Below are 25,535 nucleotides of genomic sequence, written 5' to 3' on the forward strand. Positions count from 1 at the left end.
TTTGGCTTAGCTCTTTTTCGCCCTGCATCTCCTCTGCGTCATGATTACGTTTTTGTGTGTGTGTGCGCTCCTTTGATTATACAACTCTCTCTTTCCCTTTCTCTCATGCTATCTCTATCCCTCTATCGATTTGGGTCCTGCCTCTGGCAAATGTACTGGGGAGTATTTACAGAACACAGAATTTTTGACTACAGCTCCGAATCTCTTTGCTCGTATTTGCCAAGGAAATTATTAAAAATATCTACAAATTATGCATACATCAAGATTTTGCACACAATTCACGGTGCTCATTGAAATTTGAATAATTTCCGAAAAATGCACTCATCCAGATGGTACAGTCGACTAATAACAGGGCAATCAATGGCAGGGAAGGAAGAGATACCCAGTATATATATAACACTTGGCAATTACATAAAATAAATTTGAATACATCAAGCATCTGCCAGAATCGGACTGCATTGAATTACCATCTTCATCGTCCCGGAAAATGCGTATTTCAAGTGGAGTGTGCAGTGGAATCCCATGCGGGGGCAAAACAATTGAGTGTGCTGTGGGGGCGTGTATGTGGGTTCTTTGAGTATTCTTTACGCAGACTGCTGAAATGAAATTAAATTACAACGGACAGAGACAAAAGCAATTACAAAAACAATGCCAAAAATGGCAGCTTCCATTGGGGCCGTGTTAATATATCAGTCCGAAAAGAGGCAACAAAAAATTGCAGAAGAAAGCGAATGTTGACGATGGTGCAGGCGGTGCAGGCGGTGCAGACGGTGGAGAGGCGCATGCAAAACAAATAACACGGAAATGAAAAACGAACTCAACTGGAAAATTGCAAGAGCCCCCCGTCCCAACACAGAATACACCCACACATACATATACACACACACAACAAACGGAAGTTGACTCGCCAGCCTTGTTGCCGTCGACGCCGTTTCCGGCAGAGTTTCACTCTCGTATTGTTGCTGTTGCCTTTTCTGCTGCTGCTGTGGTTGCTCTACCGAGCGCTGCCTACTAAAAAATTTACTGGCGCTTAAAAATGGCAAACAAAGAGAGAACAAGAAGGAGGCAGTGGCAGAGGGAAGTACAGACAAAAAGAAAGAATGACAGAAAGAAAAGAGGCAACTACAAGTAGCCCACAAAAGACGTGCACAAAAATGACATAAAATATTTACCACGCTGAAAGACATTTTCATTTGGGCAAAATAGCAGCAACTGCAAAAGCAAAAAAGAATACAACAAAAATACAGGCTCATCCCCAGACTCAGAACCCGGACACAGCCGCAGCTCATTACGAACAAATTGACGGCCAGCTAACAAATAGTTGCTGTTCCAAATACTCGTAGTTTCAATTCAATATTTGCTGCAAAATGGGAAAAAGAAAGAATACACCCAGAAGTCCTCCCCTCGAAACCGCAATACACCCTCTTCTGGCCACGTTTTTACGAGTGTTTTTAATGCCACTTTTTGGCTGCTGATGCTGCTGCTGCTGCAGTTTTCTGGGGAAGTGATTGAAATTGTAACTGCCGCTGGACACGTCGAGTGCATTCAATGTACGACTCATTCTCTTTATGGTCCAAGTGCTGGTCAGTTATTTTTGATACTTATTATTTTTATGCTGCCATCTCGCTCACTTATCCACCGTCCCCACCCCTGCCAAAGAGCTTGAGGAAAGCAGACCAACAAGTGATAATAAACTGGTAGAAAAACGAAGGGAAGGTGTCATATTACAAAAGAGAACAATATATATACACATCTAGCAATTACATAACAATTTGCTGTGCTGTTGCTTGATTGAAGTGTTTTTGGGGGAAAGAATCTCTCTTCTGGCTTCTGCTGAAACTAATCGGGGTCGAAATGGAGTCGGGGAAGAGTCGGAAACATCCCTCCCAAAATTTTGAGTTGTATCAGTTTTATCCAGCAGAACATTATGTTTCAATTCTCTTGCAATTAAGTCGTCAATGCAGTTAGGTTTTGTGGGTTAATTATGCATGGAACGGGCTCCAGAAAATGCAAATGAAACATTTGTGTAATTAAAACGAGTTTCCGTTTTTCTATTTTCATTACGTTAGGCGAAACTTTTCCAACGAAAAAGCGAGCCAAAAGTGGACTCTCTCAAAACAATAATTTCCAGAGCGCTGGTAGAAAGTTTTTTGCAGTTTACATTTTTCATTAAAGGCGGGCTGAACCATTTTTGGGGGCAGGACACGTCATCGTCTGGTTTTTATGGTGAGCAGCACAGCCAAACAAAAATGCTTACACACATAAGTATATACATTTGTGTGTATTAATAAATAGTACGAAACTAATATTCCGCATACGCAGCGTTGACAGGCCGAGCCAAGCCAAATTGTGGCCAAGCCTGTGCGTGTGTGCGTGGCGTGTGTGTTTGTGTGTGAGGGGAAGAATAAATAATAAATAAATATAAACGGTCATATGGAAATGAAATGAAATAATCTGCCAACTAAGAGGCGCATAAATAGCCCTCGAAATGACATTCATTTTGGATGTCGTTTGCTTATGTTGGGCATATTTTCGTTATTCGTTGTGCTCTGCTGTGCTGTTGTCGCCCTGTCGCCATTTTCTGTATATGTCATGTCCCTCTTGTTGATATTATTATTGTGTGGTAGACTTTTCTGTGCTGCTGGCCTTTGTTCAGCGGTCACAGACACATGTTTTGGGCGCCGTGACTGCTGAATTATGCAGACGACGAACTTTTGATTTGATTTATTTTAGAGACGGAAAAGGGACGCATTTTTATCAAATCAATGCACAAATTACAAACAATTTACACACGGAATTACCATAATTAATTTAGCGTCGGTCGCAATAGCCTGAAACTGATAAATGTTCTTGCCCCTCAGGCGTGACCAGTCTGAAGTGTTTCTGCTACCTCCATTTACCAGGATTCTACATAAGTATTTGTATGTACGAGTATACTCGCAAATACGAATATCTCAAATTATAGTAAACTTTCTCAGTGAAGACTTTGTGGCCCTTTTCCTTCTGACACGCGAAATCTTTTGCGCAAAAACTTTTGGCATGGCAGACAAAATGAATCACAGAAATTTCAAACTGAAGACTGCAAAGTTTTCAGTTCAGTCGAAAGTTTTAGGTTACAGTTTGCCGCTTTCCCTGCCTGGCGAATCTTGAGTCGGCATTAAAACCACTTTGGCAAGTGGCTGCTTGAGTTTTGTCCAACAGAAGGAAAGGAAAATTGAACGAGTTGGTCATGAATTAAATATAAACAACAGTTTATTTGCATTCAGTGTGAACGGATTTGTATATTGGACAGCCGGCAGTTGCATTACAATCCATCTTGTCCTCTTGTGCACAGAGGGACTTTTGCATAACCAAACAATATTCTAATGGATCACATACGCGTACGATTGTCTCAATGGCTGGACAATTACGAGAGTCAACAAACCAATATTTGTTTGTGAGGATTTTGGGGAGATTTTTGATATTTTTCCTGTGTACCGACTTCTTCTGTGAACTTCTCCTAATTGGCCGATAGAATGGAAGCAGGAAGGAGATGGAAAATGCCATCCAAAGAATTGATTATAATGGCTTGCATGTGCTTAATGTGGCTGGCTGTACATGACAGCACTTGTGGTTGTCAGTCGAAATAACACTGGATTTTTATGCATAAAATGCAGAATCTTCGAATGTTAGGGAACGGGAGAAAATGCGAGAGGCAGGAGTCGGATAGGGCAGGACGCCAGACATTGTCCCCTGGCAATTGAACAATAGCAAAAATGTTGAGCTCGTGTGTCTGGCAGCAAGAAAACGTAAGAGCCGAAAGGATATGCAGGAGCAAACACAGAGGCTACAGACAGACAGACAGCCAGAGGGACAGAGGGACAGAGGGACATGCATGCTCTCGTATGGTGTCTTGAGTGTTTGAGCCAAAGATTAAATGGTGTTTATGGCTGCACGCTTGTGCCCAAAAGGGAACAAAGCCCTAAGACTTTTGACACTTTTGCAGAATTTACGACTCTCTCTTGGCTGCCCCCTTTTCGCACTCTGTTTCTCTCGCACAATTGCAGTGCAGAAGTTTTTATGTTTTATGCTGAAATAATGCTAATGCAAGCACAACTAAAGCGAGCAATGCAGAATACCCAACTATCCGAAACGAAACGAAACTTATTTCTATATTTATTTGTATTTTTATATGCTTACAGGGTTGGACCTGGCCTAAGATGGGTAGCGTGCTATTCGCAGCTGTATTCATAGCATTACACTTCGCCACCGGCGGCCTGGCCAACCCAGATGCAAAGCGTCTCTACGACGACCTGCTGAGCAACTACAATCGCCTCATCCGACCCGTGGGAAACAACTCGGATCGCCTCACAGTGAAAATGGGTCTGAAACTATCCCAGCTGATCGATGTGGTAAGTACTAGTTAATTAAACCCTAAATTAAAAAAAATCACTGATTACATTCCTTTTCAATCAACAAATGAAGAATAACATGGCATAGGGATTATTTATTTCTTGACCAAATAGATGCCAGAGATTTGCAGACATAAATGACTGATGACTGATCTTGTGAATATATACATCCTCCATAAAGTCACAAAAGTCACGGCTAATAAAGATAGAGGAAATTAATGATTTTAATTGAAAGTTTATCCTTTGATCCCTGGAAACTCATGCTAATATCGCCAGCAAAATCGCTTTAATTTGTTGTTAATGATGGCCTCAAGTTGAGCCATTCATTTGTTTCACAACAGCTCGGTGCCGGTGCCGGTGCCGGTGCTGGTGCCGGTGCCTGCCAGCAGCGACAGCAGCAGCATCGCCAGCTTATCAAATGACAATCATAACAGATTAATTCCCCAAAGCCCCGGCACGCCGGTAAGCGGCCAATGGCATTTGTATAAGCCACAGCAAACAATCGGGTGCGTAATTAATAACTGTTTACCGAGCGATTAAAAAGGCGGACAAACTAAGCCAGAGCGCCCGCACTTCCACTTCCACTTCCACTGCCATGGCGGCTCATCTACTCTACCATTCGTTTTGTTTGCACAATAAATCAATGGGCTTTCCTCTGTTGATTGTTTTCTTGATTAACTATGCAATTGCACTTGTGTTGGTAGAGGGGGCAGGTAGAGGTGGGGGGTTGAGGGGGTTGCCTAAATTAAGCTATCCTTTACATACATATATCAACGCAGCAGAGCAATATCAGGAGAAGCAGCTTAAATTGCAGCTGCAGCAGATCGGCCGGGCTAGTGCACAAATGGTGCACAATCTTCTGCTCGGTTTGGCTGCACATGACAGCCGGAAATGGGAAACCGGCTAACAGTTACGTGCTGCTGGCCACACTGTAGCTGTAGCTGTGGCTCCCATCCCGTCCCTCTGTGCACTCTCTACAGCTTGTGCTTTCTGCTCTCTATGGCACTGCCTGCTTATTGAGCTTCTTTTTCGCTCTGTTCCCTTTTTTTTGCTGTTATAAATCACGCGCTAAGCACCCCAGACCACTAAAGGGCATGCCAAGCCAAAGCCAGCAGCAGTCACATGCAGAAAGACTCATACGAAATGCACATTGGGTTGAGGTCTATGGGTAGTCAAATTCCAGAATCACCCTTGAAACATTATTGTTATACAATTCATGAAAAATTCAATGTGAAAATTTATAGAATTTAATTTCATATATCTCCAACCTATTTCTTTGGTTTCTTAGCTGATCTGATCCTGCGCAGCCGCCCAGAATGGGTTTTTTTTTTTCTTTTTTGGGTCCTAACACGAATAAAGGTATTTAGGTATTTGATTATTTAGACGGTCATCAATTTGTTAATTTTCGCTTGAGATGTGTCCATATTCATAAATGCCACATGCCTTTAATTACTTTCGTATCTAATTCTTCATTTCATAAGGCACTTATAATGATTGTTCTTTTGTTTTCAGAAATGTATGGTTTTTAATTATTTGATGAGTGCATTTATTTTAATCGCTTTCCATTCCAGAGCGAAGGAATATTTTATAATCGTAAAAAAGAGGGGGATTTAAAGATCTCTCACGACTCACTCTTTACTCCACATTTATTCCGATTACCGTGCAGCGTTTACCGTTGTGATTCATTCCGTTTCATTCCACTGTGGACAAGGCATTTGGGCATCTGGCATAAGGTGCTTATATTGAAATTGCTTTTCCCTTTGTATCTGTGTATTCCTGTACAGAAATATCGCACATACTCGTACACCCTGTGCTTGTGTGTGCTTGACTGCTGACTAGCTTGAAATATTCGCAGAATTTCTTTTATTGCAATAGTCCACTGGTCGTCCACGTTCGTTTTTACACACTCTTCCATTTTCTCTCTGGGGTTTCCTCTCCTTCTCCTTCTCAATCTGTTTTCTCTCTCTGTTCTTCCTTCTTTCTTGTTGAGTTTCCCCGTTGGCTGTTGTTATGGGAACACACGTGTTGCCTGCTTTTCCTTATTGGCATACAATTGCTTGTAAATTCTCCACACAGAAATCAGTGCCTTTTTTTGTTGTAGTGGAAATTGCAATCAACTGTCAGAGAGTGAGAGTGCGGTGGAAGGGGCGAACAGGCGAACAGGCGGACAGCCGGAGAGCTGGAGAGGTTCATGTGAACATGGCCCAGAGTGTAACGTGTATCAACAACAACAACAATGCAGAAATGCGTTTTGGCCATAGAATTTGTAATTTGCAATTTTCCATCTGCCTGCTACTCGGCTCGGGTCGCCTCAGCCTTTTGATCCATGGTTCCTTGGTACCTTGGGCTTATTAGTTGCATAACTGCTGCCCAGCCAGGTGACACATTTTGGATTGTGGCAGGCCAGGTGGAGATGGGTGGTCCGCTGCTGGCTGGTGCCTTACTTGCATGTGTGTAAGTCTGGCCTACGTTTCCTCCGCAAGGCCCATTCAAATGGCAAATGTTGCACATTTTCGAGCATGTTAATTGCAAGCCTGCTCATAAATTTTAAATATTATTGGTGGAGGCAAATTCGAAACCGAAATTGAGTTCTTGAAATCGGGCTTTGCATTATTTGAAAAGAGCTTTGGGGGGAAATTACATTCGAGTATATTAACTTTGCTTCTGGCAAACAAACGAGCTTTGTAAATATGTGACAGGGCCTTAGGATTGCATTGTTATAGAATTTCAAAGCACTATTACTTCAAGTAATCGGCCTAGTCGGCATTGCTGAGTTAAGAACCATTAAAAATCAAGAGACCATGTCCATTGCCTGAATAATCTTATTTGTATTTGTCAATGACTGAACGGCTAGGATTGAGGATGGCCAGGAACACAAAATCATTTCAAGAAGGTTGCTGAAATTAATTTACTGCTTATTCAGACTGCACCACCTTTCAGCTGCAGCCACAGGACACTTTTTTGTACGCCTTCTACAAACTTTATTTACAGCAGCCAGGAAATTCGATTTAAATTGTAAACAAGCCCAGTACGGCCAGGAATGGAAGGAGGCATCAAAGGAGGCCTGCTCGTCTGCCTTCAAAAGGGGGCATTGGAAGAGGGCAGTTGCTGTCGTGGCCCGGCCCTACTTCCGCCTCATTCCAGTGGCCACAAGCACACACAAACTCACAGAGAATGCAAATCCAGTTGCAGGAGGAAGGAATGCTTAAAGCTTTTGGCTTAAGCAATTTAAATGCTGTATATCCTGCATCCTGTGTAGGGTAATGCAACCCGGGAGACGTTTCCTTTGCGAGACACACAACAGGCAATAGCAGCAACAGGAATTAGAAGAGCAACACCAATTACAGTACTAGCTAGTAGCTAGGTGTGAACTGCCCGAGGGCGCCTACAGTGGAGCCCCGGACTCTGTGCCATGATTGCAAATTTCTCAATTTCTTACGGGGTAAGCTCCGAGCAAACCACAGTGCCGCTGTTACTCCTGCTGCTGTTGCCACACTGCCACACTGAATGCAGCGGATGTCACACATAAAGCATAAAGGATACGCGCAAGGCTTTGCTCCTTCTCCTTTTTATCCCTTTCTTACGCTATTCCCAGCGCTGTCATCCTCGTCCTCGTAGTCGTAGTCGTTGTCATTGTGCCTGGTTCTTGGCTTTGTCGTTTTATTGCCGGGTTTCCCCAGCGCCCTCGCCTAATGACCCTTCCACGAAGCGGGTCCTGGACCAGGACTAGAACCCAGCCCTGGCTGGCAGCACTGCCAGTGCTGAGCGGGTGATTAGTAATAGGATAGCCACGCACTGTGTGGCTGGGAAAATCTATTTAGACTGCGTGTGCCTCGACATATTGCTCGGGTCTCTGGGGCTTTCCGTTCTGCCAACCCTCTTCCAGAGGAAAGGAAAGCGAAAAATGCGTTACGGCGCATCATTATCATTCTGTCGTTAATTACATTTTTCAACGCTTAAGTGATTTATTCCGCAATTTTATCGTTTTCTAATTTTTTCCTATTGAGCACGAGCTCTTGGCTCCAGCCTCCCTACTCCTCCGTTTAATGAGTTTAGCTTGGGTGCGTAAATTAATATGAAGGGGGAGACGGACAGAGGGAGCCACAAAAGTAATGGGAGCTTCTTCCCTGGAGATTCCCGATAGGGGGGGATGATGATTGGTTGGCCTGTCTCCTTATCGGGGATATCCATTTCTATGGCTACCGGTTGGGCGTGCATCATGTGCACGTGTATGGAGCTCTTAGAGCACTTCCTTTGACGTCTGATGATGTGCTTGAAATATTTATAGCTCAAGGTATCCGCCCTTCTACACATAATTAATTATATCAAGTGGCAAGATATCCTATTGCGATTAAAAACAATTGTACGAGTAATACTGTCAAATTTGTATAAAAATAGACGTTAAAACGCATTTATATTTACGTGAATCTCCTGGAGGAGCGAGTTCCCCTTAGCTGGAGAAAGTTTCATTCAATTCGCGGCTTACCGCAATGGATGCTTAAACTTGATGCTTCTTTTAGCTGCTCTTAAACTTAATTGCATCATAGAAAGAAAGAGAGTCAGATATAGAAGGAGAGATTGTATGTACTGCACCACATAAATTGATTAAAACTCAATGATGCTTTAAGACTGCAGCTCAACTTGGCCAAGACAACACCACACCACACCAGACCAGACCAGACCAGACCAGACCAATCCCTCCGTGACCCACTTCTGCCACCATCCCTGGAGCACTTTAAAATGCATTTGTTAGGCGACACGAGCTGGGGCAGAACCAGAAGGATTTGAAGCAGGGGACTGCCTGCCACAAGGAGCCAGCAGTTCAGTTCACTAAAACAACATTAGATCTGCGCCATGCAACGATTTTCAATTTGATGGTCTCCCCCACTCCCCCCCTTAGCTGTCACAAATGCCACGGCCCCAACCCTCCCCACCCCCTCAGACAGTGCCACTTGCTGCAGAAGTGGCAACTGACTGACTGAAATTAATGAAATCCTTGTCTAACAAATGTTCTCTCTTTTCTATCGTTTATTTGCAGAACTTGAAGAATCAAATTATGACCACCAATGTGTGGGTGGAGCAGGTAAGCTTAACTATAAATAAAATAAGACCACTAGTTCTCTAAATATTCGTACACATATTTTATTCAACTGGAAATCGGTTTGCTCAACTGTGATTTGACTTCCGAACAACATGATTTTGCCATTTGCATGCCTCGCTGCCGACGAATGCGAAATAATTTGTGCCAGCCAATTCCAACGCGCGCTCGCATTATGCCAAAATTTCAAACTTGGCCAAGTGGCCAAGCTCTGAATGACTCCGGTCCCAGTCTGCTCTCATTCCAGTCGCCGACTCTGCATGTCCATTGGCTTTGCACTAATGCGTCGAGCAGCAGTTGGTCGAAAAAACAAAAGAGGAATATCAATTGGTTCGCAATCTGACTTTCATCCCGAGCCGAGCTGCTTTTAAACACTCAGTGGCTGTTCGCTGTAAGGGTTGCCAATCGGCAAATGGGAAATGGGAAATGGGGAATGGGGAACGGAGGGAGCTTTAAACTTTTCTGGTTTTGCATAAAACATGCATAGAAAATTCCTCGCCTTGCCTCGCTTCCAAATTGCAGTCAATAGAGCGCACAGCTTAGCCAAAGTATTCGGTTTGAAAATCGACACAAACTGAAATAGAAACAAAAACAAATGCGGATTCCAGATTATATATAAATTATGCATTCGCTATTGTTGTTGCGCCTGAATTTGTATTTTCCATTTACCAAATTCGCGTACGGACTTGGGGTCTCATTATGAGAGGTTTCATGGCTATTTGTGTTCCGAAAATAGTTTCGGCTCATCAGAAAAATAATAATACGGAATTTCGAGTATGTATAGGCAAAGTAATAAATTAATGTACAAATGAAAGACTGGCAGTAACTTTTCGTGCTGATTTTTCCAGTTTTCGTATTTACTATTTATGGTACAAGGTCCAAATTTATTTTAATATCGACAGTTAACAAAAAAAGCCTTAGCTACCACTATTATACGGAAGGCAAAATATGAATATTTGAAACTACTTTTAAGAACACCCTGTCCCCTCAATAATGGGGCTCTCCATGCAATTGCAGTTTATGTTTGTTTTCGCATTTGGTTTCGTGGCACGCCACGCCAATTCATAAATAGGCAACAGTCTGTCAATAAAGCCGCAAACGCTTGCCCACGTATATGCCCATAAATGTTTGAGTTTGTTTGCTCCAGCTATCTGTGTGAGTGTGCAGGTCCCTGTGCGCCCAACTATTTAAACAGCTGCCTTATGGCCGTATGCCCCGGCCAGCCGCAATTAAATGTGCAATGCATTTTATTGCAAACTCGTGTCGTCGTGCAGACTCCAGTCGAAAACACAATTGAATTGCTTTCATAAATATCGATTCGTGCGCTCTTTGCCTCATTTAATTCAATTAATTTATGTCTGGGTGAATTCGATCCGAAAGTGTTTGTAATCTGTTTGGCCACAAATTAATTGCAGACATTCAAAAGCACTCAAGGTGCGAATGAGAAGGATATTCGATGGCGCTTTGATTTCCGTTGCATTAGGATTCCGCCTTCTCACGTTTGGATTTTTCAGTGAATGCAGATAATTGCTGAGACTCATGTAATCACAATTAAAGACCGATTTCGTGTGTAAGTCGGATCAATAATAAACTGGTTGGTGAAATCCACTCTTCAATTATATTTGCAATTATCGAGAATTTCATGCTTGGTCAGCACACAAACGTATCTGTCCACCAGCAGCCCCCTTAATCTCCAGTGTCATGAGTCCCGCATGTCATGACCAGGATATAAATATATACTCGTACGTTTTACTATATGGAATGTGGCAATCAACATAATTACATATACATATCTAGATCCAGAAAAAATGTGTACTATATCAGAAGGATTCGACTATGTGATACCTGGAACAGGGTAGCTTATTATTGTGCACCTTTAAGGGGCACTATATTTCTGGCAGAAAAGCAGAACTATGTGTTTAGTAATAATTCTAGAGGAATTTGGCGAGAGTTCAGAATATTTCGGCTCTTCAAATTTGATACTACTAGAGTGTACCTCAATTTATTTAATTATTGTGAGTGAAACTGCACAATATACTTACGACCGAGGATTCAGAGGACTAAATAACTCTTTATCCATGAATTTGTAATAAGTATTATATTGGTCTGCTTAGTAAATAATTCGAACCTTTGAACAATTTTAATGATTACCAGCTTATTGCACAAAAACTTAAGCCTTGTGTAGCTATATCTTCAGGTATATCTATTTCATCGACCCGAATCCAAAATCAATCTATACATTTTTGAGGATACCTGCGCTGCAGAGACTGACAACAAATTATTAAATTGCAGAATGTCACCAAATCACGGCTATTGAATTTAAAAAAAGTTTTTGAACTTAACATATATCTCAAATTTTAAATATGAGGAAGTATGATCTACTCATTCAGGCAAAAAAACAAATTTGTGGCGTATATACCCTACGCTCAGTGTAATATACCCTAGTTCTCATAGTAGGCACAACAACCAGGGGGACTGCAAACATTGATGCACAATTCCATTATGAAAATGTAATTTAATGCCAACAGCTTAGCGACCAATGAATTAATGCATAATTAACGAAATTGAAATTGCAACAACACGAATGTTAAACACCCTGGACCGCAACATGAAATATTCATGGATGGAGAGCATAGAATATTATTGTCCTCCTATGTGGGGGTGTACGAATATATTCTGAACTTCTTCTTTTTATTATTTTCCTATTATTCATTGCAATCAGGCATAAATAATTGCTATGGCGGTTCTGTTCTGGCCATTAGCATATTTGCGATTTGCCATTTTTCCATTACAAATTGTTGTTCTGTTTTGTTACTGCCGCCACCAATTTACATTTAAATTGTACTACATTCTGCCTTTTACAATTTCAGGAATGGAACGACTATAAATTGAAATGGAATCCCGATGATTATGGCGGCGTGGACACACTGCATGTGCCCTCCGAGCATATATGGCTGCCGGATATTGTGCTCTATAACAAGTAAGTGCCAAACTAATTTTCGCCGCGCTCATTGATTCGCGGTCGCTCCAAATCGAGCCAGTCGGAAGGCCGGCAGCTTCCTTGGGGCGCCTGGTGCTGGCGGGTCGGAAGCCTGGTCTCGTACCCACTTTGCCATTTGCATAATTGGCCAGAATGGGGCGGCGGCATAAATCAAAGCAAACTGTTTCTCTGCCGGCCATTTATCAGCCGATGATTAACGTATTTTTATTTCAATGTAACTTGAGCATTGCGGTTGGCGCTCTTGGGCTGGCTAAGTATCTGGAGTAGGCTATTAGGCCTTTATCCTGCGTAGGCCTCGTCCCGTCCCTTTCCTTGTGCCTGGTTCCGGTTCTGTTTGCTGCTCTCTCAAATTGGACGTTTTGTTTTGCTATTCTTGCTTTAATTATTATAATTTTCCTTGTGTCGTGTTCTGGTGCTGGAATGGAGCCAAAGCAATGAAAACACAAGAGCCGAGCAGTGGAACGCGATGGAAAATAGGCAATGAAAATTATGAAATCTAATTTATTTGTAATATCCACAATCAATAATAAATAGTTATTGGTTAAATAGTCTTGAATTTAGAGAGTTAAGAAAGTTAAAAGATTTAAAAATTAAAGAAAAATCGATACCAAATAAAGCAACAAATATTTATTAATATTTTACAAAACATTTTTTAATGAATATTTTCTATTATTGGGTAACAATAATATTTTTTTTTACACGTATTTTCCAAGCCATTTATAAGTATTTTTTCTTCAACTAATATTTGCCAAATATTTTCTTGTGGCTGCCCACTGTACACAGGCGTCAGTTTGAGTGGTCCAAACACTTGAATTTGTCGATGTGCCAAGCGGCCGAGCTCTTTGGTGCCCAGGACATCGGTCAGGATATCTGGGCTGCTATGGCTGCTATTGCTGTTGCTTTGGGAGATCGGCTTACGCGCTTTATGTGTTTTTTGTATACATACATATATACACAGATATACACACATAGAGGAATGGCAAAAAGAGGAGGATATGCCGCTGGCCTGGCTCCGGCCAACTATACGCATACCATACATTTTTTGGGCGTTTCGCTGGCAGTGTCATAAAAAGTCGTAATTTATCGCCTGGAAAAAGCTTAAATTTCATTTGCCAGCTACGACAAAAGCATTGTATTGTCGTTGTAGCTGTGAGTAACTATACCCACTCACACAAACGCTGAAAAAAACATATACATATACCCTTACACACCCATTGAAAGAGTGTTACTTGAGCACATTGCGTGTTAGATGGCCAGCTCTGGTCGATGGCTTGGTTCTTTTTTTTTATTATTTTAAACTGCAAATAATTTGTACGCAACATAATAAAGCCATGGCTTAGATTGTTGCCTCTTTGAAACTGAAATTGAAATGGCAGCGCCCTTAATTGTGGTGCTTGCCAATCTAAATGGCTTTCGAAAATTCTATTTAAGTTAGTGGCAAGTTGAGGTGACGGCTTTTAGCAATTTTTATGGCATTTCAGCTGTAAAATCGTAATCTCAGCAAGGGACATCTGAGCCCGATTCATAAAACCCAAATGAATCAGTCCATCAATATTTATTTTTTGGTCTTTAATGTTTTCCAGTGGATAATAAACGTAAGTCCAAAGTAAACTTCCGTTTGATTTGTTTGCTTTGGAAAGCCTGCTCATCTGCTTGGGCCCTCGAGCAAACAAATGGAGTAAATAGGAAGGAAAATATATGCAGAAATTAAGCAGCAAGCTGCATGGCAGAAGCAAAGTGCAGTGCTGGAAAAACAGCTCGCGGAAAAGCGTGCTACGCGTATGTTCCGTCTCTGTTTGTTGTAATTTTAAATGCAAATACATGTGCACCCCGAAGAATGCAGCGGCACCAGCAGCATCCAGAGGGCGATGCACAAGGGGTGCAGGACCCACAGCGACAAGGACAACTAGCAGTCGACGATGGCAATCTATTTTACGATACAACTTTTCTGCGGGGGAATGGATGGTGGCTTGGCACACGAGCCAGCGCCCATTTGTATGCAATGAAAAATGTTTAATTGTCTGCTAAACGCGCAATGGCGGCAAAATAAATAGTGGGTCGGTCTTCTGGGCCTTTTGTAAATGACCAAAATTTGCGGCTGCAACCAGCACAAATACCTGCGTGCGTGAGGCACTTAAACCGCATGGACATCCATACACGCATACATGTCCATGGCCACCACTTTGGGTAGCCACAAAAGAATTTTTGAAACAAGCGTCAAAAGTTGTAATTTATTGCATACAGAGCTGAACCCTTACGCTTGTTTTGTGCAAATGTTTTGCGGCAACGCAATGCAAGGCAACATTTCTGGCTACATTTTGTCAATTTTTAATTGCAATTATCCCTGCATTTGTTCCACACTCAACTCGAACAGAACGAACAGCATAGCCGGCAAGTAGCCTCCCGGGAACTGGCATAATTTTCTATCCGTATGTGAGCTCATCAACAGCACATTCAAGCGGCAGACGTGACTGCCAAACACAACACAGTCGAACGTGGAGCCTCCTCTATGAAACGTTGTCTGCCTATCACTATCCCTATCCGTAGCCCCAGCCCCAGCCCCAGCCCCAGCCGTAGCCATCAGCCTCTGCTTATCTCAAGCCACTGTGCCACCATCATCCCCCATGGCCTGATTTTACCCACTGTTTGTATTTGTGGAAGCCGCTTAATTCCAGCAATTAATTTTCATGTTGATCCAAGAAATTAAAATCGCACTCGACTTACTCAAGACTATGGCGGCACGAGTAATCACGGACTTCGGTCTCTGGGTGCCACGGCTTTCGGTCTACCAGCCTCCGTAGTCGGTAGTTCGGTCGTTTCGGTTTTGCATCTCCGACCAAGCTTACGTATATTCAGGCCGCACTTAGTGGTTTATGCGATTGGTTATTATTCTGGCTTGCCGAGCATGTGGAAGGTGGCTAAATTCAAGCAGCTTTAAGTGATTACCCAAAGGCTTCCATGGGTCGATTACTGACATATCTGGATAGCCATTCAATACAGTTTAAAAGCCCACAACCCACACCACCCAAGTGCTCGGCTCCGTGATAAATCCCACACATTGAGAGAGTTGTCTGTGGAGAGGCCGAAACGCATTACCATTTCGAGAGACCGTATTAGCCAGCAGCATAAATCTCAGCTAAGCATTAGACCACCCCCATCCTGCCATATTTGGCACACTCCCCCGTGCACTCAACATACTATTCCCAAAGTGCTTTTTCCTGGCTCTGTTTTCTTTAATTAAATGAATGTTGTTGACAACTTTATTATCAGCTGAACTTTGGCGAACGAGCCCCGAGCCTGGGACTGGGACTGGACCCAGGGCCACGCCCACATCAGTGAGGACAGGCAACGGGAGCCACAGCCATAGCCACTTTAATTCTATTATTGTATGTTACTAGATGGGCTGCTGGTGGCTGGTGATCCTATTCGCTTCTTGGGCTGGTTCCCGTTCCCGTTCCCGTTCCCGTACCCGTTCCTGTTTCCTTCCTCTTTCCTCCTTCGCAATGTCTCCTCTCGTATCTATGATTCTTTTTCAACTGCTGTTGGCTTTTAGTTTTTAGCATGAAAGCTGACGACAACTGCGTTGAAATCAAAAGAAACGAAATAAAATTTCATTATCTTTCATTAGATTTATAAAAATAAAACTGGCGTGGAGAAATACGAGCTGGGGGACGGGGTTGAGGGTTGAGGAATGCGAAGTACAAGAAGACAATGGTGATGGGTTAGGGTAGGGGAACGGAACGGAACGGAACGCGGCAACAAAGTCAGCAAAAAGTTTTCTGGGCCGGCCCAGCCTAGGAACCCGCTTCCTAGGTTGCTCTCTTGACTTGGCTTGGGTCTATGTACGAAGTACAGTGGTTACATTTTACAAGGGCTTGACTCAAAGTAATTTTGCTAGAATAAATTCCGCTGCTCTTTACTTAAGCCTTCACTTATGCAATTAAAATAAATATAATGGGCTCATATGTATATCACATACAGATAATAAAAAAGTCTTGATCATTTCAAAATATTATTCGATTCTCATAGCATGAAGGTTCTATTGATATGAAGCCAATAAACTTAAGATCAATAAAATGAAACGGAAATTGTGTTACGTATAATCAGATTTTTAATATGAAATTTTTCAACCTCTGAATGAGGGTTGTTGAGGGTTCGTTTAATGTGTAGCAGAAAAAAAGAAGCGCATCTGTGAAATGAGATTTAAGATTTGGTATTAAAAAGTCTTATGGAACTCTTTGTATAGGATGGCCTTGTAATTTGCTGAACTCCTTGAAGTATAACTTTTCACTTCGCCTTGCCACACTGTGTGTCTGCTTCGATTTCTGCCTCAGCCTTAGTCTCAGCCTCGAAACTTTGACTGGGACTACGACTACAGATACAAAGATGGCGCTCGCTGGGTGGCGCTCAGATTAACGCGCTGATAGACGCGGCGGCAGGCGCCGTCGGCTTGGGCTGGATAACTGCCTCGACCACAGCGATGACACTCATACGCCCCATTGTCCAGCTGTATTCGTGTATGTGTGTCTGTGTGTCTGCGTCTCTGGGTATGATTGTATGTGTGAATCACCGTTAAGATAATGGCTGCAATTGCGGTGACCCCCAGGCGTGGTTTTGGTTTTTTTTTTGGTTTCGGTTATAAACTTTTGTTCTCTTTGTTGATTTTCTTTCTCTGTCTCTGGCTCTGGCTCTGGCTCCCTCTCTCTCTCCTTTTCTCCCACATTTTATCTTCATCTCTTTCCCCTGTGACCATGCTTGTTCCTGTGTCTGTGTCAGTGTCTGTGCCTGTGCATAGCCGACAGCCATTTTAAATGGTTTTTAGCCATTAATGGTTTGCTGCTCGTTGCTCGGATCTGCTTCTGGTGCTGCTTCCACTGCTGCTGCTTCTGCTGTTGTTGTAATAACATTTTAAAATGCTTTGCTTTGGATTTAGATTTAGTGTATGTCTGGCCAGTGGCTATGGCCAGAGGAGATCCGCAAAGACCTTGCCTGCTAATGGACTACAGCGTCCACTGATGCCGATGCCAGAGTCTACGGATACTGATGCTATATCCCAGATATGCCCAGTGCCTGGGCGTGTTTCAATGGAAACAGTGGAAAAAAAATACATTGCAAGCAATTTTTGTATTAAAATGAATTTGTAATTAGAAGCTTAAATGTATTTTTAATTAGTTCAGCACTTTTGGTGGAGCCATTTCGTGTGGGGTGGATATATGATGGGAAGTAAATGGGTGGGAGGGACATAAAACGGCAGTTGCTTAGTTTTTGAAACTCAATAAAATTAAATGGATGGAAACAGCATTAGCTGGGAACAATTAGCTAAAGATGTTTTGTATCTCTAACTCGAGTGTATACTCGAAAAATGTATCCTCACTTAATACATTCCTTATATCCTTACCATTCCAGCGCCGATGGCAACTATGAAGTGACAATAATGACAAAAGCAATTCTGCATCACACTGGCAAAGTGGTATGGAAACCGCCGGCCATTTACAAATCCTTTTGCGAAATCGATGTCGAATACTTTCCCTTCGACGAGCAGACATGTTTCATGAAATTCGGCTCCTGGACATACGATGGTTACATGGTAAGTGATCCCACAGTCTGTCCATCAATTCGGGGAGCTATATCGCGGCAACAGCTGGCAACTCTGGTCCCGCACAGATTATGTCTCAGCCCATCCATCAAAATCGAAGGAACAAGAAAAAAGTTGAGTCGAGGCCTGGGCCCTGACTGACTGCTAAACAAACGCTACTTTCACTCGATTATAAAAACATTAATTTTAAAAATTAGGTGGCTGGAGGAGGGCCGTCCGTCTACTATGTCTAAATGACTATTTGAATATGTTAAAAATAAAATGAGAAATTTAGCGTTTTGTTTTTATGATTTACTTGCCAGAGATTTCCATTGGTAAAATGTGTGCTTTTTATTCGAATTCTGTTGTTAATGTTCATTTTGTTTTTGTACACTTGACACGTTTCACTTTCTGTCATGTGATAAATCACACGGATGTCTTTCCCCCAACCCTCTCCAGTCAACCCCTATATATCTTTGTACATATACACAGATATCTCTCTCTTGTGCGTGGCCACATACATACATATGGACGTGAGTGTTTGTGAGATAACTGCTGGCAGCTGCGTTTAATGAACCAGCCACGCCCACGCCTTTTGAAAAACTTTTTTTTAGGGACACGAGTTGAGGAACTGGTAAATGGGTGGAGGGGGAGGGGGATAGATACTAACCAAATAAACGAAAAATAAAGCAGCTTTTATTAAGAGACGAAACTTTGGTTACCCATTGAAGGCATTGAATAAATCACTATTCGATGGAATAATCCAATTTCAATCAATTCATCAGACAGTTCTTTGTCGATCTTGACAATCCGCGATACACTATCATTACTTACTTTTTCTCTAAATTGAATGAGTATTTACATATATTGAAATACAAAACACCTTTCGAAAGATCTCCTCTTTACTGTCATACAGGGTATTCAAATATTTTTTGCCTGCACAACTGTTGCGCCCCTAGACTCTTCTCTCGTGTTGTTGTTGCTGCTGTGTTCATTATAAGCCATAAAGAAGCAGAAAAAGGAAAACCGAAAACCGAAAAAAGCGAAAAATGACAGCACATTATTCTACATATAAATTTTCCTTTTCTTCCCTTTCACGCATCACAAATTTCGAACATGCTTCATTGAGTTTCGACTTCCTTACGGCCCGGCCCCACACTCGGGATATGGGATGAAATTTGTCGAGCGACTCTTTTGGGCATTTTACACTGTCAGCGCAAATGTTGGACGAGGTATTAATGATGGCTGTCTCAGCTGCCTGAGAGGCTCATTTATTCCGTTCGGTTATTGTATTTCAAAAGTTGTTATGCAGTTTGCCAAGTACCATACCAGACCAAAGAAAGTAAGCAAAACTCCCAAGGCGAGCCAGGGAATGGATGGATGGATGCTTGGCTTGGCTGATTTCTTTAACTTTTCCAAAAGGAAACTGCAAAGTTTCAAGTAATAAGTATAGAGAGTCAACTTGAGTTAGTTTCTGTTGCGTGTAGATGCGATTGAATGGCAGCAAAAGTTTTTCTAGTTAAATTAATTGGGATATTTCAATTATTAATATGTGAATCAGTCCAGCCTCCCTTCACGAAAATCCCCTCTGAAAAGAGACAGCAAGCGACAATCAACACAAAATGGAAATTAAATAAAGGTTACGAAGGGCGTAGATGTCATTTGTGTCTCGGAGGCCGCACGTGAGCCAAACTTATCACAGTTCCAGCCATCTGTCGCTGAGTTAGGAGCCGGAACAGGAATAGGAACCATTCTCGGTGTCCCTTCTCCTCTCCAGAAATACGATGTGCAATTGACGATTGTCAAAAATTTGTCAAAAGGTACGTTTTTCCACCCATCGCCTTTGATTTCCCCTCCAGCAAACGTCGGCGGAAACCGTAAGCGACACTTGCGGCAAATTATGCTCTCACGGAAGGGAAGCTGAAAGGGAAACGGCAGGGAGAACGAATAACAAATCATCATAAATAGATATATGATTGGGTTGGGCATCTGTTTTGGGTGAACAGGTGCAAAATTTACCAAAGTTGTGAAGAACAAATCAGCAAGCTCAAAAAGAAAAAAAGGTACCAAGTGTTGCTAACGTGGCTAAGAGTTTTATCCATCCAGATATATTCGTATCTCTTCTACACTATCGACATATTTTTACCCTTCTAGGTTGACTTGCGGCACTTGAAGCAAACCGCCGACTCGGATAACATCGAAGTGGGCATAGATCTGCAGGACTACTATATATCTGTCGAATGGGATATTATGCGAGTGCCGGCGGTGCGCAACGAAAAGTTCTACAGCTGCTGCGAAGAGCCCTATCTGGACATCGTGTTCAATCTGACGCTGAGGCGGAAGACCCTCTTCTACACAGTGAACCTGATCATTCCCTGCGTAGGCATCTCGTTCCTGTCCGTGCTAGTCTTTTACCTGCCCAGTGACTCCGGCGAGAAGATCTCACTGTGTATCAGCATTCTGCTGTCGCTCACTGTGTTCTTCCTGCTGCTGGCCGAAATTATTCCGCCGACCTCGCTGACAGTGCCGCTGCTGGGAAAATATCTCCTCTTCACCATGATGCTGGTCACGCTCTCCGTTGTGGTCACCATTGCCGTGCTAAATGTGAACTTTAGGTGAGTCCAATCATTGAATTTCATAGAATGCACCCACTAAGGATGCGCTTTCTTTCGTAGATCACCTGTTACGCATCGCATGGCGCCGTGGGTGCAGCGTGTCTTCATCCAAATCCTGCCCAAGCTGCTCTGCATCGAGCGGCCCAAGAAGGAGGAGCCCGAGGACGATCAGCCGCCCGAGGTGCTCACCGACGTCTTTCATCTGCCGCCGGATGTGGATAAGTTTGTCAACTACGACACGAAGCGTTTCAGCGGCGACTACGGCATACCAGGTACCAGAGCTAATGCTAACCCAGTCCCAGTCCCAGTCCCAATCACCATCTCCCCCCTCCCCACCAATCCCATCCAGACTCTTAACAATTGTATTCCCCACCCCCTGCCGAGGCAGTCAAAGGGATTCCTACGGAAAACAAGCAAAAGTTTTCCTCTATTTTCTCGCTCTGCTTGAGGCAAACTTTCTGTGTAGGAACTTTTGTCGCTGCCTGGAAATTTATGCATGTTTCCAACTGGCTTTAGTGGGCACATTACCAGCGGACCGTGGAGGACGTGAAACGTGCAACGTGCAACTTGCCAGTTTATATACCATTTTAAATATGCACCACAACATTGAAATTATATGCATTCAGAGGTGCACACACACAGAGATATTGCTTTAGAAAGCTGCTGTGTGGGCGGTGCACCGCGGTGGTGGGACGAGATAATTTATGGCAATTAACAAGTGCATCTACAAGGACGCTGGCGAAAACTTTCAGCAGCGGCGAATTATAAGTTTCTCAAAATTGGTTTCGCATCACTTTGTCACCGCCAACTGACAGCATTTAGATGAGTCATTAAAGTGAAGCTAGAAGTCGTTCTCGTTAAACGATTCTCAGACTCTGAAAAGAGATTCTATCAAGATGGGAGCATCAAAAAATCACAGTCACAAAAAATAGCTCAAACGAAGCTCTGAACTGAGCTGAACTGAACTGAACTGCAGCTCAAGTTTAAGCTCACCAAATTTAATAATTTCCTGGCCCCATCCGCTCCAAGTGGTTTTTCAAAAGGAAAATAAAAGCGAGACGGCGGCAAAAGGAGAACGAAAGCTGAAACTTTGAAATGGCCAAGCGAAATAAATGGAAAACAGAATGCTGAAAACTATTTATTGAGTTTCCTTATTGTAGCCGTGGCTGTAGCTGTAGTGCAGCTTCTGTTCTCTCTTGGTCTTGTACTCGGCTTCGGGTTTGAGATGGGCATGGTGGCCCTTTTGTCCAGTCACTTCCTTCGGCGACTTTGTGCCAAGGAGAATTGCACCAAAGACAAAGCAGAAAAGTTACAAATTGCATTTACAACTTTATTTGCCTAATGCTGTTAAGGTTGCCGTTGCCGTTGCCGTTGCTGTTGCCCCACTCATAAGTACCTCTTGTCTCCCTCTTTTCCGCAGCACTACCCGCCTCCCATCGCTTCGATTTGGCCGCTGCCGGCGGAATTAGCGCGCATTGTTTTGGCGAGCCACCGCTGGCCTCCTCACTGCCACTGCCAGGCGCCGACGATGATCTCTTCAGTCCAGCGGGCCTCAACGGGGACCTCAGTCCCGGCTGCTGTCCGGCCGCTGCACATGCCGCTGCGGCCGCTGCGGCCGCTGCTGCCGCCGATCTCAGTCCCACGTTCGAGAAGCCCTATGCCCGGGAGATGGAGAAGACCATTGAGGGATCGCGCTTCATAGCCCAGCATGTAAAGAACAAGGATAAGTTTGAGAGTGTAAGTACCAGAGGAATCTAGTAATATTTATTCAATAGTTTTCCCCATCTGTCTATATTTTCAACTGAAAATCTGTGAGCCCCAATTTCATCGCCAATTGGATTTGGCGGAAAAAGAACATGTTGTAATTAATTTTCCATGCAAAGAGCAAAATGTAATAATCCATGGAAACTCTACCACAACGCTCGCCCTATACCATTCCAAATCCACTGCAACATGCGAGTGTGGTGCGGTTGAATTTCTCGCCTTCTATTGCCAATCGGTTGCAATCATTGTCTGACAAACACGACCAGAGCTGCCATACCCCAACCACACCAGAAAAACCATCCAGCAGCATGTCTGCCTCTGACTGGGCTTCGTGTTTACGTCTGCTCTTGATAGCCCGCATTAGCCGGTGTCGGAGGGTCAGACACGCCCGCCCGTCGGCAGCCCGGATCCCGACCAAAACCAGTTAAATCACGTTGCCTGCGTTTTCTCTAATCAAAAATCGTAAACGAGAATGACGCTGGCAGTTCCGCTTCCGCCACCGACGCGTCGCTGCAAACGGATCCCGGAGATGGTTTGGCTAGGAGAGGCCAGCTCAGACCAGACCAGGCCAGGCGAGGCGAGGCGCGGAAAAGGCCAATCCAATCCATCCTCTGTGTGGAGTTGAGTGATGTGATTGAGTTGTTTGTGCGCAAATAGTAAGAATTTGCTACATGCGGTTGCAACAGCGCAGCAGTTTTCCGTTCGTTCGAGTGTGGCTTGTCCTGCCATCGAATAACAGGAATAGGAATAGGAATAGGAATAGGTATTTGCTTTGGGAACTTTCCAATTGAAAATGTATTCCGCGGAACCGCAAATTTGAATTTGATTTACCAAAGGATTTTATATTAGTTTTCCCATAGTGGAAATATTAACCCAATCGAATATATTTAGCTTTTGAAACCTTACTTATCCCTAATAATGTGTATTTTTACATTTTACAGGTGGAAGAGGATTGGAAGTACGTTGCCATGGTATTGGATCGTATGTTTCTTTGGATTTTCGCAATCGCTTGCGTGGTCGGAACAGCGCTTATTATATTGCAAGCGCCTAGTCTGTACGATCAGTCGCAGCCGATTGATATACTCTATTCGAAAATTGCCAAAAAGAAATTCGAGCTGCTCAAGATGGGCAGCGACAACACCTTATAGCGACCGCTAGGGTTCGCAGCCGGCTGGTGGAATCTTATCATCAGCTCGTTGCGAACCCTGTTCGCCGCTCGCGACGATGATCGTGGATAATATATAATGAGCCAAACCATGAGCATTTCATCGGCGTTGTACAACACTAACAGCAGCAGCAACAGCAACAGCAGCAGCAGCAGTAGCAATGACAGTGGCAGTGTCAATGCCAGTGCTAACAGCGCCAACGGAACCCCAAACGAAACCTCATGGAGCCCATTGTAGAAACACCCGAACAGAGCGAAGCGAAGCGAACATTGCGAAATGAATTGAAATTGACACACACAATCGAGTAGAGGTAGAGTGCAAGCAGTTTTTGGAGCAGTTGATCAAAATATGTATGTAATGTAATGCAAAGATGCTGTAGTGTTGATTAACCGTGACCAGTGCTGGACAGCGACTAAATACAGATCAAGACGCGAGTGACCAGCGCAGCCAAAACGAAGTTTAGTTTGTAAGTTTCTGAAGTGGTACGAGTAGTACTTGGGAGGGAGTCGGAGTGGTACGGGTGTGGTGACCAGTGTTGTAAAAAGCGGATGGAGTTTTGTAATTTATATTGTATTTTTGAGCGCCAAAAAGTTCCTTGTTACATTTTTTAGTTTTAGCGTTTCACACAACACACACAAAACGGAAACGGAAATCGAAATCGAAACAACAAAAAAAAAACTAAAACATTACCAAACAAAAAAATAATAAAGAAAATGTTTTAAAATTGCATTTTAAATTCAAATCTGACTGTATGTGTTCAATGTGTGCGTGACTGTATCGGTGTGATAGCTTTTGTGTGCTTGTGAGTACTTGTGTGGGTGTGCGGGTGTCGTGCGCACTTGTGTATTTGTAAGCGAAAATCAATTTTAATTGTTTATTTATTTGTGCATATGTATTGTTCACATTATTTTTAGCAAAGAGAAAAGCGTCGTTGAATGGGTAAAATGGATATTGCATAAAATTCAAAACTATTTTTAGCATAAATAAGTGAACTAAATTCGATAAACTCTACATTTAATTAGCCAATAAGTCGTACCTAGTCGTAGCGTAGCTAAGCAAATAAGCAATTAAGTGAATTAAAAATCGAGCATTAAAGAGCATAAAATAACAAAACGAATCCCGCACAGTCTGCCGCAAGGCAACTCGGTTCGTGAAAGCGCGAAATTCTGAACTAAATTTAGTTGGATGTAGCTCGAAACGAGACATCACACATTTTTAAAGCCACACACATTTTTACGAGTACTATCGACACACAACATACATACACTCCCACATTTAAACACACCACACACAAATATTTATATTATTATATATCGAGCATATATATACATAGAGTACGTATTTATAGGATTGCAGCTAGTAAAATCACATACTACCAACAAATACTCGTGCTATATAAAAAAATTTCAATTAAAAACACTCTCACAGACAAACGGAACAACAATACAATTCTACGAGTAAAAACTAAAGCCCATTCCCATTGGTGTTTTGTGAGCACTTTGTTTGTATAATTTGGATCACTTCGAATCAGTTAAATTTGAGAATTATTGAGAATTATACGAGTGCGTATACAAGTCCATTTTCACATTCTATTCTTCCGTTCGGTTTGATGGGATTTTCAATTTATATCTCCTCTGAGGAGAGCTCTGTAGCTCTGAAGTGCCGACTCATTATGCATTCAGCGGAGCATTCCAAACCTTTGGCAAGTTCAATTTAAAATAAAAACTTTTTAATTACTTTTAACGGGTTGGGGGGCATTCCTACAGCCTTTCTGAAGTACCACACAGAGAACACCTTCAATTTAAATGCCCAAGCCAACGAAACTTGCCACAAGGTTGGCGGCTGCCCACACCCCACACCCCACACCACTCTACTCCCTACTATTTCTGCATTTTTAATTGATTTTGGAAAAGTTTTTGCCACTA

The 25,535-nt window shown here is 42.9% G+C and overlaps 1 protein-coding gene across 1 annotated transcript in view; it reads left to right on the plus strand.

The window, feature by feature from the left end:
- Window positions 1-24,269, plus strand: part of LOC6592001 (acetylcholine receptor subunit alpha-like 1) — a 51,825-nt gene extending 27,556 nt beyond the window's left edge. The window contains exons 2-9 of the mRNA XM_002016790.2: window positions 4,182-4,391; window positions 9,430-9,474; window positions 12,360-12,469; window positions 17,897-18,077; window positions 20,220-20,680; window positions 20,741-20,952; window positions 22,101-22,417; window positions 23,386-24,269. Of these exons, the coding sequence (XP_002016826.1) occupies window positions 4,200-4,391; window positions 9,430-9,474; window positions 12,360-12,469; window positions 17,897-18,077; window positions 20,220-20,680; window positions 20,741-20,952; window positions 22,101-22,417; window positions 23,386-23,592 (1,725 nt within the window). The 5' untranslated portion in view covers window positions 4,182-4,199 and the 3' untranslated portion in view covers window positions 23,593-24,269. The remainder of the gene's footprint in view (window positions 1-4,181; window positions 4,392-9,429; window positions 9,475-12,359; window positions 12,470-17,896; window positions 18,078-20,219; window positions 20,681-20,740; window positions 20,953-22,100; window positions 22,418-23,385) is intronic.
- Window positions 24,270-25,535: the final 1,266 nt, after the last annotated feature.

The sequence above is a fragment of the Drosophila persimilis genome, unplaced genomic scaffold, assembly GCF_003286085.1.
Source record: "Drosophila persimilis strain 14011-0111.01,24,50 unplaced genomic scaffold, DperRS2 tig00000000-arrow-pilon, whole genome shotgun sequence".
In the NCBI taxonomy this organism is placed as follows: Eukaryota; Metazoa; Arthropoda; class Insecta; order Diptera; family Drosophilidae; genus Drosophila; species Drosophila persimilis.